Genomic DNA, 14,885 nt, shown 5'->3' on the forward strand with positions numbered 1-14,885 from the left:
ATTATTGACCATTCTGACATCTGACCATTTAGTCTCGGCATTCAAAAGCCTAATTATCAACAATTTTTTGTCTCAAAGATCACAAAGAGCCAACTGTGAAGAGGATGTTCAGAAGGAGGTTTGGATAGCTTACGAAATTTTATTACAAGCGACGTGGTATCTGGCAACCAATCTACAACAGCATTAATTATTATTCATGCCTCCCACAACAATTCCTACACTCATTATTATATATTATAAAAAAATAAAACAGAAAGGAATATCAGAACATATGTATATGGTTTCATTGACAGAACAATTATTCAACAATATTTCAATTCATATGTTTTTGAAGTCATCCCTAGAATTTTTATGTATTACCCAAAGTGTGTGCCAAAGCAAATTTAAAAGAAATTCTTGATAAAATGTTTTGCCAGCAAATGTCACTCTTTTTTTAAAACCATTCCTTGTTCTCAACATCTGGGAGGAGGAACATTCGAGGAGGGAAATATAAAGAGAAAAGTAATAATTAGGTGTTGCTTGTTCTAGTGAATGAGAGAATGAAAAATTTTGCATGGCTCCATATCTTATGGATTGGGCCCAATTAAGCACCTATAAAAGGTTTTTAAGAAGAGAAGGTTTCGTAATCAAAATTGTAACATGTAACAATTATACTGGATTTGGACAAATTATTTTTTATTGTATATATTTATATGTTATAATAATTAATGTACAATTAGAAGATAAGTTATTAGTTGTCATATTACATGTTGATTTTTTATGTATTCAGAAATTATTGTAAACAAATGTTAACTAGTATTTAAATAAAATATTTTATTAAAATTGTATGTTCTAATTTCCCGCTGTAATATAAATAAATTGTATTCTTATTTTTTAAAACAACAACCCCCTACCACCGGATTAAATTTTGCATATACATTTTTTTTGGATTTGCGCGACCTCTGGTGGAATGGCAGAGCATGATTTGGTCACAGTCTTATACAGGAGGGATCACATTCTAAGTTTGTATATTTGGTGACTCTAACGTTTTCGATATGTTAAAATTAATGACAAAGTCCTTTTCAACATGTTTCCTTGTTCCGTTTGTTTCAAAAGTCGTCAGGGAAACTTCAAACTGGCTAACAGTAGAATATTATGAATTAGATTCATTATACCATTGTTCTAACGACAGCAAATTTTAAACCAATTATCTTAAGACACAACCTACAGTAATAATGTACTAGGAACAATGCTTCATTCAATTTGCTAGAAGAATAATTAAGCAGAGTGCCATTTTAAATTAGCATTATTCGTCGCGACTGGAAGATAAAAACTCTTATTTATCCGAACAGACCGAACGAATGCCGGTACGTACATTCTCAACATCCGCGGAAGCAAAGGATTCTAAAGCGTTCAGGCACACTTGTCGAGACGAAATATGACCAAATATACACCGGCGCCGAACTTTGTTTTGCCTGTTCCCACCTTTAAAAGAATTGCCTGACAATGTTCTCCAATTTAGCGAAAACTATTTTACCGGTCGCATTTTTCCATAACGCAGTAATAATTTAACGGAGTGGGGGCTCGGGGGGTTTTGAGAGCGGGCGACGGCACCGCCGCCTCCTCCCTTGTTTTTTTCTCCTTTTATCGCTGTTCCTACTTTCGATAATGGGAATTAAGGGGGCGCGGAGAGGGCAGGGGTGGGGTGCTGATGTCGACGAGAACATTGGCGTTTTTAAACGCATGAACGGATGATAAATATTGAACGATTTCTCACTAGAGTTTTCCCGTTCGTCGAATTAGGAAACGTGATGTTTTGAATTTGGGGATAAAACGGTTTTTTGCAGAGATAAAATTACCAAAATACCATAAAAACGTTCACTAAACACTGATCCCAACATAAAATAACTTAGCGCGTATAATCCGGTCAAGCGAGCAATTCAAGAAATTCTAGTGTCTTAATAATGGAAATGTTTATTGTTTTCGAACGATATACATAAATATGAAACGGAGATCCAAGGAACACTAGTGGTTACGTTTACAAATGACTGGTGAATACTACTTATTTTAAAATACATCTAATAACCCTCCTTCTCGTTGTTGATGTAATGTGTTTTATCGCTACAGCTCCTCCCTCGGATTCTTCTTCGTGGTAGACAAGGCTCCAAGAAACCCTTTTCTATATCCCGATTCGTTCAGAATATCGGAAGTGTGGACGACTCTTCCAGTAGAAACTTCTCCCACCGATAGATACACGTGCGTTTCGGATTATGGTTATAGAAGTCATAAAGTGAAAGCTCTCACAGGCTTCGTCTAGCAGCCATGGCTCCATCGTTTCACTCCGAAGTCCAATCGACAGTCATCCGAGTGGACTGCACACGATAAACCCGTCCCAAAGCGTGGGAAAACACAGCAATCGTCTGGCAAGGTTATGGTATCTGTATTTTGGGATGTACATGGAATAATTTTCATTGACTACCCTGAAAAAGGAAGGACCATCAATAGCGACTATTACATAGCGTTATTGGACTGTCTAAAGGACTAAATCGCCGAAAAACGCCCGCACTTAAAGAAAATGAAAGTGCTGCTTCACCAAGACAATGCACCGTGTTACAAGTCAGTGAAAATCCATGAATTGGGCTTCGAATTGCTTCCTCATCCACCGTATTATCCAGATCTCGCCCGACCATCAACTATTTCCTGTTCTAAAATCTCAAAAGAATGGTCGCTGGGAAGAAATTTTCATCGAATGAAGAGGTCGTCGCCGAAACTGAGGCCTATCTTGAAGAAAAGGACAAATCGTACTACAAAAATGGTTTCGAAAAGTTGGATGGTCATTATAATCAGTGTATCGCCCGTGAAGGGAATTATGTTGAATAGAAAAAATTATTTTGGCAAAAAAATGTGTTTTACTATGGTAGGGTGGGAACTTTCCAATTGACCTGTTACTGATGATGATAATGAACTTACATGCTATTGATATGACTAATAAATTAATTTATTCTTACGGCATCATTGCACCTTAGGTGTGTCGGTCACCAATAATAATATCGATATTTCGATATATCGATATTTTCCGGCATCCCTCTTGCACAGATCAAATAAAATATAGTATAGATGTCATTTATAGAAAACTATGAGTAACAAAAATCATGACAAAGTCATCCCACTGGATACCGGAAATTACTATCTAACTCTGTTTACATTAACAAAAAAAATAACAAATGATGTCAAATAGATGTAACTATGTTAAATCAACGGAACTACCTAAAATATTTAAACACAAAACTGAAACAATAAAATAAATGAGAGATAACAGACGCAGGATATGGGTCAAGTACAATCAATATTTCACCAAAAATATATTTATTATGTTTATATCAACTTGTTGTTCATCCCTTTTATAATTATATGAAATTAGGTCTCCTAATAACACTTGAATTATATAAGATAAGATTAAATTCAGCTAGTCTGAACTAATATAAAAGTCGGAACCTTTCTTGTCTCATTCAAGTTCCTCCATCAACATGTCTAGGAAAATATTGAGTTTACTACTGGCCTGCCTGCTGTCCTCATATGCAGTAAGTAATATTTTATTGTTATATTTGTCTCAAGTATCAAATATCTGGCGTAGCATCCAGGTAAAGATTTTCTTGGAATGCCCATGAAATATATTGTAAAATATTATATTTCTGATGTTCTAATTGCAACTTGCCCACTTATAACTTTATATAATTTTAATGCTATACAAACAAAAACCAAAGTTAATTTTTTATTTTATTTTCATTTTATTTTGTTGGATTTAAAATATAATCTGAACAATTGTATATTTTTATTTACAATTATATATATAATGTCATTCAATAAAAACGTACTATTAACAACGTGTGGGAAAAACGTAGTTCGTTCATTTTTTTGTTGTGTTACAATATATCGGTTAAAAGCTTTTTTATTCATTATATTTTATTGAGTGAAGATATATTAGTAAATTTAAGTAACATAATAAATATCGATTGATACAAGTTTAATTTTATTTTTAGTTAAGTTATTCAACTTTAAATTCCACTAATCATCCTAAAATATTGATAATTGTAATGGTACTGTGATGAATGTTCCTTCCGATTCCTACTTGTTCCCGATATTTGAATCATGACTTGTCTGAGGAGCGTTTTACTTCTTATGAATATACCCAAAAAATGGGTCGGTTCATGGAAAACATCAAAAGAGGCTTTGCTTTTTATAAGAGGCCACAGATGGATCATACTTTGTTGTGATTTTTCATATTAAGCTTAGAATTAAAAGAAATACTTTAAAATTAGGCTAAAAATTTATCTATATGTATCAGTCATCATAAGAAATCCTTATTATCCACTCGGCATCTTGTTAAAAGACAACAGGTTAAATGGGTAAATTTGAAATAGTTTATAGGCATAATAAAACATGCTGAAATATTTTATTTCTTATAGGTGTCTGCAGCAGAACAAAGACCAGTTCAGAACCCCATTTCCGATGTAATCGAAATTGCCAGGACGACCCTGCTCACCATCAACTCGATAATATCCGAAGTGATCAACACGGCACGCTTCGAAGTCAACGAGATCATCCATTCTCTCGATTCAACACGACGAATCATCGTCCAGATCACCGGCGAAATAATCGATAAGGAATTCCGAGTCCTGAATCACTACATCGACGTCATCAAGAACAAAACCAGCCACGCGGGTACCGTACTCCTGCAATGCGTGGAGGACACCGAAGGCGAAGCCGGCAAGGTCCGCAAGGACTTCATCGATGAGACTCTGGGTTGCGTCGACGCGGCCATCAGTACCTACTTAAACGAGACCTTCGACGTGATCGACGGTTTGCAAGAGCTGAATGAGGAATTCAGGGGCGAGGAGGAGCGATTGAAAAACTGCGAGGATAAGTTGATTCCCATCGACTGCATCAAGGATATCGTTTTCGATGTGACCAAGACGGCGTTGAAGATACCGACGATGATCCGTGAAGAAACGGCCAAGTTCATCAGCGATTTCCGCAAAGTTGAAAAGGAACTTTTCGAGTGTACGAAGACGACGACCAGCAATTTACAGAAACGAATTGGGGAAGTTTTTGACGATTTTGCCGAATGCGTTAATGAGGAATAATGACTCGAAATAATCTAAGACGAAAAAGCTTAAAACAATTATAAATACGTAATTAGCTATAGATATTAATTAATAGATTTATTGTATGTATAACTATTTATAAACAAAAATAAATGTATTTGAAGATAATATATTTTTTTGTTTCATTTCAGGTTATATAATGGTTGGTGTAGCAACTTGAAAGCAAAGTTACTCAAGGCATTTATTGAGAAAAATTGATAAACTATAAATAGCCCCCAACAACTTCTACAACTTTTTCCTATTTTTTTTTGACAGTATGGCGGTACTGGTTGTCATATTAATTTCCAAATGACATGGGTTAATATCATGTACAGGTTAATAACAGTCATGGGTTAAGTTCAAAGGTGAATTGGTCGTTCTTTGCTGAGCATCAGAAAAAACAATCGGCAACGTTGTGCGATATGGAGCTATTTAATTTTAAACAATGTTATTTAAGGTTTTGTGTTATCTTCGGCTATTCACGTAATGTTGGAATTATTACAGAATTATAGCAAGTTTGCATAAAAAATGATTAAGAATATACATTCTTAATGTATATCACGAAAAATTATATTTTGCATATTTTGTGGAGAGAACAAACTAACATGTGCGCTTTGTGGGAAGGTATATACAGTTGTGAAATAAAAATCCAACATATACGAAAATTTCATCCCAATATAGATTAACAAAATTCTAGAATAACAAGAATCGTCTGCTCTGTTTGTGGTGATCAGAGTACAATTAAGGAAAATAGTACTCCCTTAAGGACTGATAGAGTTCATTGAATGCTGATCTTATATTGAAAGTAATGTGAAGTTTTAGTTATATATGATTTTTATATTATCACTTTTTTAAATTTCGACCACAGGGGCATCACTAGTATTAAGGAAACGGTTTTTAAACAAATTTAAAATAAGCTTCATGCAACAGTTTCGTCGGGCAGCGTATAAAAAACTTCGACTTATAAAGTTATATAGTAGAATCCTCTAAAAACTTACAGAAAAGTGTCAATTTTATATCCGAGTCGGATGTATCAAATAACAATTTAAACTTTAATTTCCTTCAAAAAGTTTAACTTTCTCTTCCAGGGAAAACTTAGCTCTCCTGCAATAACCGAAAAAGGTTTCCTGCGGAACTGTGGGGATTCTTTTTTCTTAGCAAACGGTCCGGAACTGAACTCGGAAAATATCATTTATAAAATATATTATGGTACTATAGTTCAATCAGCTAGGAAAAGGATTGTTATGATTGTCAATGGGAAGACATTTTATGTTACGGTTATCCTTTTTGTCTAAATTAATATAAAAACAATTTAATATATTAATAATTGCAGACCTGACAGAGACGGAGACCTGTCCTGTTCATACATCATTTTTCGCACCTATTGGCATGTAAGTAAGGTTATCAACGATACTAGTTTATGTTTGAATACACGTCCACTGATATCATGACGATATATTAATGGTTAACCTGGAGACAATACAATTTTAATATTGTTCCATTTTAGAATGCACGTAAATGCGATGAACAGATCTAGTCGTCCATATGCACGCGCCAAACGTTTGATTTGGTTCTCATTTTGGTTTGTTTCATTTTTTTGTTTAACCATACTTTTCACAATGACATAAAAAATAAAATGTCTAGCCAATCGTCTTTCAAAGGCACGTGTACAGTGTCCTTTTCCTAAAAAGCAATGTTTATTGCTAAAAAAAATGTTTACATCTGAGCGTTTTTTAAGGAATATGAAATTTTTGTAAATATGGCGAAAAACATAACAAACAAAATTATGATAAGGAAGAAAATACGAATAATATTCAAATCCAACTCGGGATTATGGTATGAATATGCCATAAAACTCTTATGTATATATAACTTTAGTATTATATAGATAGATTCCTGAAGAGATTTAAAATATTTATAATTCTGTAATAACTACAAAATAATCTAAAATCGTCAGAAGATATGTACAACCCCAAGGCGAAAGGCTGTATGTACATATGTGGAAACTTCACTGAAAGGTAAACATAACAAAACCATAACAGGTCAATTGAAACGTTTGCGGTCTGATACATAGATGGCGCTACTAGAATTAAATTCATATGTTTTTTAGTTAGTCCTAACCCTATCCCAAAAGATGCGTGTATAATTTTGACAGCTATCGGATGATTAATTTGTGAATTATAGAATTGTGAGTGAAACTACTTTTGTTATTGTAAAAAAATGGTTAAAAAGGAATTTCGCGTGTTGATAAAATATTGCTTTTTGTAAGGAAAAAATACAGGTGAAGTTAAAACCTGGCTTGATGCCGAGTTTCCGGACATTGCCCCAGGAAATCAACCATCAAGTATTGGTCTGCTAAATTTAGACGTGGTGAAATGAGCACCGAAGACGGCGAACGCAGTGGACGCCCAAAAGAGGTTGTTACCGACGAAAACATTAAAAATTCCACAAAATGGTTTTCAATAATCGTAAATTGAAATTGAATGAAATAGCAGACACTAAAGATATCAACTGAATGTGTACATCATATAATTTACGAATATTTGGATAAGAGAAAGCTCTGCGCAAAGTCGTTACCGCGCGAGCTCACTTTTGACCAAAAACAACGAAGAGTTGGTGATTCGGAGCAGTGTTTGAAGATGAATAAGCATCATAAACCCGAGTTTTTGCGTCGATATCTGACAATGGATGAAATATGGCTCTATCATTTCACTCCGAAGTCCAATCGACAGTCATCCGAGTGGACTGCATTCGATGAACCCGCTCTAAAGCGTGGGAAAACTTAATAGTCGACTGGCAAAGTTGTGGCGTCTGTATTTTGTGATGCGCATGGAATAATTTTCGTTGATTACCTTGAAAAAGGAAGGACCATCAACAGCAACTACTACATAACGTTATTGGATCGTTTGAAGGACGAAATAGCCGAAAAACTGCCGCATTTGAAGAAAAAGAAAGTGCTGCTTCACCAAGATAATGCACTGTATCAAAAACCCATTAATTGGGCTTCCTAATCCACCATGTTCTCCAGATCTGGCCCCCAGAGACTATTTTCTGTTCTCAGATCTCAAAAATATGCTCACTGGGAAGAAATTTTCGTCGAATTAAGAGGTGATCGACGAAACTGAGGCCTATTTTGAAGTTAAGCACAAATCGTACTACAAAAATGGTATTGAAAAATTGGACGGCCGCTGTAATCAGTGCATCACACTAGGAGGGAATAATGTTGAATAAAAAACATTCGAAAAAATGTGTTTTACTATGGCAGGCTGTAGGGGACTTTTCAATTGACCTGTTAATACTAGTTTATGAGTTTGCATGCGAGATCAGTTACTGAAGCGATTTTCTAAATGTCATTGTACAACATAAACCCCATCAAAATGCCTATTGGGCAGATTGTGGGATGCTAAGAGAATAAGTTTTAAAAATTTTATAGAATAACTTTAACATAACCTGCAACACAACGTTAAGGTTTCAAAAGGATTTATATAAAAAATCTTGCTAACAAGCCTTATTAACATTGCAAAATCGATATTTTTTACGGTTCACGGTCAGTATAACGATGTATATAGCGGCGAAACGGAATATTTTATTTTTCGAATTTCGTCGAATAATTCAATTAAAGCTTTTGCTCGACTGAACCTTTGAGAATATTCTCAGACTTGCCGATTTCGAAACTTTTAAGGGCATCTTTACTAACTTCTCGCTTCATTAAAAATCAATTTCCACGTTCACCCCATTTGAATGTCTGCGTTCAATTTCGGAGTGAAAACTTTCGATTCTGTCTTGGATTACACGAACTCGTAATGAAAACACATTTTTTCGCGGTTATTTGTGACAGAGAGTGTACTTTTAGGTACACTGTTACTCGTATTGAGTATGTGCCAGTATGTTTAATAAAGGCGTTAAGGAAAACGACATTATAGTGTAGCAAATCATGATTTTAAAAAGTCTTCATTGTAAATAACACACTTATTGGACTATTTATTTGGATTTAATGATCCAACACGACTACAAGAATATCTTCCAACAGCTTGAAATATGAAAATTGAAGTACTATTGGAAATAATAAAGTCTAGTATATTCAAAACAATAGTGACACGTGAGACTTGTCAAAACGTCGCAATGTCGCCGCAGCAACTTTGAACTTTAGTACATTTTTTATTTTAATATTACAGTACATCTAATGTATATATTATCAAAATTAAAACTACAATTAATTATATAGCCACTATAATTTATAGGTTAGAGTTGTTTTATTATATATACGTTGAATTATTTTCCATACTAGTATAGGTAGGGTTCTAGGCGCGTTTTTTATGTAGTGGTATCCCCGAAGACCTAATCCACCTAATTAACAATTGTATATCTGAGTAATGTATTTTCCTTTCATTAGAGAGCATATTTATGTTATACACTTAGTTTTTGCTTCCTTCGATGCAATGTTTTCTTGTAAAGTAATTATTATATTACTATATTTCTCTTTAGTTTGTCCTGTTACTATCTGTATACATCTTTCTTGATAAAGCCACATTTAATCACTGCATTCTCCTTAATTCATTTGCCATATCTGCAAAACAGTTAGTATTATTTCTCTCCTCATACATGTTAAACAAATGTTCATGTATATTATGAACAAAAACACACATGCTCATATATCTTCCACACTCTATAATACAATTTCCTACAATTAAAGTATATTAATTGTATACTGTGTTTCCTCTTTCATCACCCTGTCTTGGTAATTGTCAGCATTGAATCATAAACCAAAATTCATAAAGTTTTATTCAATCACTGTCACTTTCAGAAACATTAGTCAAGTTAATAACTAAGCTGTTTATTTCCAATCTATCAAAAACTTGCTAACCACCTCTAGAAGTTCCATTAAATCCCTTCGTGTGTTATCTTTACACCACTTAAATCCTATATTACCCAACAGTGTATGAAGGAATGTTCTACAGCCCTCAAATAGCTCTATATCTTTTGGCTTTTTATGAATACTTTCCAGACTAACAATTTTCTCTTAAATAATTGTATTAAATTATGTTTCGGTTGAAAAAAATACTTACTGTTTTTTACATTTCGTATATTTGATCTCTGATACAGCTAATAAAAAGCTGATCTTGATTCGTCACCTGTTTCGCATAAACACGGTTTCTTTTTGGTTATATTGTTTTTTATTTTTTGAGATATTTTAGTGACTGTGCCTGTACTAATATTCAGTGCAGTTGCAACACGCAAAAAAAATTTTTTCAATAAAAACCCAGGCGATTTGCAATTTAATAAAACAAAGCGTTAAAACAACGCTTGCCGGTTTATAACCCGTAATTATAATATTTTGAAGAATTTCGAAGATATTTGACAAACGGACAACATTTGCAGGCTCTTTCGATTATATGATCGAACTTCTCTAACACTTCTATCCCTTTTTAAATAGAATAAAATGAGAAGGATAATATTTTCTGACAGTAAAACGAATTTACAACTTTAGACAGACACATATTGACACACGTGTCACTACTGTTTTTAATTGACTATATTTAGTCCTTCCAATAAAACAGCCAATGCACATCACGTAGGTCCGAAGCGGACCTTTCCTTCTCAATTTACTAATTAGCATTACTCTAATTAAATGCGTTGCGTTAGCGTTAGAGCGTCAAAGATTTATACAATTAAAGGCCAGATGTTAGCTGTATTCGATGTTACATTTATGGAATATATAAAAATATTGAGTAGTTTATCTATGTAGTGTAAAAGTATCCATAGAAAACTTAAGTATTTATAGCGTTTTGAGGAATTTGAGTAATCCCTTCATATACTGTTAGGAAACATAGGATTTCGGTACTGAAAATATAACCCATCAAGATGTCTAATTGAACTTTAAGACATTGCTTTAGAAGTGCCAATTTTAAAAACTTATAATAAAATTAAGGAATATCTATTATTTCAATTTAAATACAATTTATAAAAAATTTATATTACGCTCTCTTCTGTTTTATAGTGCCCCACTTTATTTGCTTTAAACAACTTTAGCATAACAAAGCAAGAACTTATTCAAGAAAATGTTCATGTTCATTCATCAAAATAATTTCCCTCAACGGTGATATATTACTATAGGAATAAATAGAGAGGAATTAGGATTAAATAGTATTACATTTCGGAAATTATCTCTTTCTTTGAGTTAAGCATCTTTCACTAAAACATTTTCCCAAACACTGACTATCAATTGATGAATGATGATGATAAATCAGAGAACAGTCAGTAGTCCCCAGAGACAGATATAGACTACACGGCAGATAACAAAGCAGTCAGAAAAGCAATTCATCCAATTTTATTTATGTTCTATTTCAATTCAAAAGTTCCTTCACTAAAACCTCTGTAAAATTTAACATTAATCGTCAGGTTTCCATGAAAATGTTGACATAAATGATATGAACGTTAAGACTACTATATTCAACAATAAACTTATTGTGTGATGTTGAATTATTCATACAAAATGTTATGAAAACTAAGTATATACTGTGACAGCTTTAGAAAATATCTAGATAATTCAACGCATAAGTTTATTATAATTTTTTTGTTATAGAGAACAAAAAAACAATAAAAATATTGGTAAAATATTTCCCATTTAGAAAAATTCTATTTCAAAAATTGCATTTTATCTACACTTCGCTTTGTTATATCAAACTAAATTCGCCATTTGGCCGGTTGCAATGGATAAGGTTATCGCTATATGTCCCATATAATAAAATGCGCCGCATGTACATATGAAACTAAAACGGAAAGCTGCATAATCTTTGCTATTAATCTGCTTTTTTTATATAATACAAAATAAAAATAAAATATGCCCTTTTTCAAACAAAATTTTAATAAATAATATGTATACTAGATATTAACAAGTGGTTTTGAGGGGGTCTTTCTTTCTCAAGCTGTCATAATATCAACATAAGCCTACAGCAAAAGTATGGGGACCCAAAATTTAGGTACGACAAAGTTATGTAAAAGGTGGGGCAAAAGTCCAGCTACCATTTTCATTGCGCGCCATCTTGGTTATGTGACGTTTAGCTCAGCTTTGCTTTAACCATTGTGTTGTGTAGACGTCCAAATTTTATAGCGGATAAAGATACGCCACAAGAACGAGCAGCAATAGTGACAATATTTATTGAAAATAATCGTTCCATTATTACCACCCAGCGGAAATTGCGTCAAAAATGTACTAATCGTCCAGTGCCCCACAAAACCACAATTTATGGGTTACATATTTTACATACATTATGGGTTATTACTGGTTCGACAGTACGATATGACAGCAGACAGGCCTCGTCCTGGAAGACAACGGGCGTCTCGTAACGCTGAATATGTGGCCCTGGTGCGCGATAGTATTGCAAAGTCTCCAAAAACATCAATTCGGAGACGTAGTTCCCAGTTACACATTTCTGCATACAGTTTAAGGAGAATTTTGAAAACTAATTTGAAAATGTTCCCATACAAAATTCAATTAGTTCAAAAATTACTACCGAGAGATCCTGATACACGAGTTGCTGTCTTGTGAAATTGAAGATGTTTCGTGTAAATTGATAATGAGCAATGAAGCCCATTTTCTTTTCAGTGGCCACGTCAATAAACACAACAGTCGGTTTTGAGGAACACAAAATCCTCAATAAATTTATGAAACATGATTGCATTCACTAAAAACAACTATATGGTATGGTACTCTTGCTGGAAATATCATTCAAACCTATTTTCTTGAAAATGACCAACGTGGTGCAGCTACTGTTACTGCTGAAAGGTACTAAGACATGATTCGAATGTTTTTGTGCCTAAAATGAAACAGCAAGGACTAGAGGACATGTGATTTCAGCAAGATGGGGCCACAGCAGACACAGCTCGTTCAATTATTCAATTATTGAATAACTTTTTCCACGAAGACTAATTTCGAGAAGTGGCAATTTAGCATGGCCTACCAGATCTCCGGATTTAACAGCACCAGATTTTTCTTATGGGGTTTTTTAAAATCAAAAGTTTGTGCAAATAAGCTCTAAACGATTCAACATTTTAAAGACAATATTCGTCAAGAAATTGAAGAAATTCAGCCTCGGATGTTGCAAGATGTCATGAAAAATACTTTAAAAAAATAGTTGCTAGCGCATGGCGGTCACCATTTAGCCGATATAATTTTTCAATCATAACGAAAAAAAAAAACTAAAGACCAAATAAAACCAAACCTAATTACCTTTTCTTTGAGCAAAGTTATAATAAATGAAAATGGTAACGGGACTTTTGCTCCACGTTATAGCTGAGAAAAAGATAGAAAATATATGATTTTAATTTTTGTTATAATCCTTTTTACTATATGCAATATATTTAGGAGTTCTCCTGTATAAACTTGATCTACTATATACAAAATTCACTACTGTGGTACTATCCGTAGGTGATACGGCAATCTTAGCATAAGGACCTCTAGCATATAATAGCATCAAGGACCTTACTATCAAATAGACCTTAATACAACTGACGCTGGCATATTAAAGTCAATAAAACAAAACCTATCTGTTAACAAATCAATAATTGTCATAAGCATTGAATGCTAAATATATTGTATTGCATCTACACCGTCGTCTAACTTAGAAGCACATAACAAGATACTGTTGTAGCCATAAATACTAACGAAGAACTCTAGAACCCATAACGAGTCTAATGCAAAGCGTGTGCGAAGTGTTAAGTATTTCGGAAGAGTGTCGATGTACCCTACTAGACTTGCCAATCGGCTAAATGTGAGTGACAGCAGTAAAGTGCGTAGACTAACGCATTTACTATCATCCATTCTGATTATTAACACATATATTTTACACAAAGGCTCACTGAGGTATTAGAAAAATAAATGAATAAATTATGGTGATTAAGTTATTGCCAATTGGGCAGATTATTGAACCAGTAAGGGCAATAAAAACTAATAATCACTACATAGTATAAAACAAAGTCGCCTTTTCTGTCCCTATATCCCTATGTGCGCTTAAATCTTTAAAACTACGCAACGGATTTTGATGCGGTTTTTTTCAATAGATAGAGTGATTCAAGAGGAAGGTTTATATGTATAATACATGCATAATATACTAAGGCAACATTGCTAATTTTAGAGGTTTCTAACGTGATGTCGTAAATTAACCTATTTTTTTAGGCTTATTTAGCAATTAGCAAAAACGCTGCCTAACCCTACGAGTTTAGGGATAACCCACATTAACCATTTTTATTGTTTACTTTTTACGTGAGAAAATGGCTTATTTACGAAGCTATTTTAAGCAATACGGCATTAATCCTTATCGAATTAAATACCTTAAATACAGTGTGCAATTAATATAGATCAATATGGTTCCTTACAGCATGTAAATTAACCAAATATTTTCGGAGATATTACAATTTAAAATTTGCGTTTAAAAATGTGTAATGTAATAAAAATTGTATGAATTTAGATATTCCAAAGATAGCAGGAAATCTTCATAGTAAGTATAGGGGAAGAGGAATTGTTTTACTCCAAATTTAATGCGTGCAGGCCAAGGGCAGTAATGAATGAACCAAAAATACTGGATCGATTTTAATAATGTTTTCATTGAGTGACATAGGCATATATATTTTATGCCAGTGCAAAGTCGGAGCGGGCCGCTATGTTTTTATATACAACGTTCATATTTTTTCTGTAGTGTATTTAATTTAGTATCAGCATTGCACCCGTGCGAAGCCGGGGCGGGTCGCCAAGTGATATATAAA

At 33.6% G+C, this 14,885-nt stretch overlaps 1 protein-coding gene across 1 annotated transcript; it reads left to right on the top strand.

Annotated features, from left to right (window-relative positions):
• Nucleotides 1-3,506: 3,506 nt before the first annotated feature.
• On the top strand, nucleotides 3,507-5,252 carry LOC143193016 (uncharacterized). Its single transcript, XM_076398935.1, has 2 exons — nucleotides 3,507-3,560; nucleotides 4,446-5,252. The coding sequence occupies exons 1-2, from the start codon at nucleotides 3,507-3,509 to the stop codon at nucleotides 5,121-5,123; spliced, it is 732 nt and encodes a 243-aa protein (XP_076255050.1). The 3' UTR covers nucleotides 5,124-5,252.
• The last annotated feature ends 9,633 nt before the right edge of the window (nucleotides 5,253-14,885 follow it).

Source organism: Rhynchophorus ferrugineus, unplaced genomic scaffold, assembly GCF_030347505.1.
Source record: "Rhynchophorus ferrugineus isolate W39M unplaced genomic scaffold, kcgeb_rfMv2 rfM3, whole genome shotgun sequence".
Classification (NCBI taxonomy): Eukaryota; Metazoa; Arthropoda; class Insecta; order Coleoptera; family Curculionidae; genus Rhynchophorus; species Rhynchophorus ferrugineus.

Coding starts and splice junctions, on each gene's coding strand:
- LOC143193016 (XM_076398935.1), top strand. CDS start 3,507: ATGTCTAGGAAAATATTGAGTTTACTACTGGCCTGCCTGCTGTCCTCA. Junction 3,561..4,445: donor GCCTGCTGTCCTCATATGCA/GTAAGTAATATT, acceptor TATTTCTTATAG/GTGTCTGCAGCAGAACAAAG.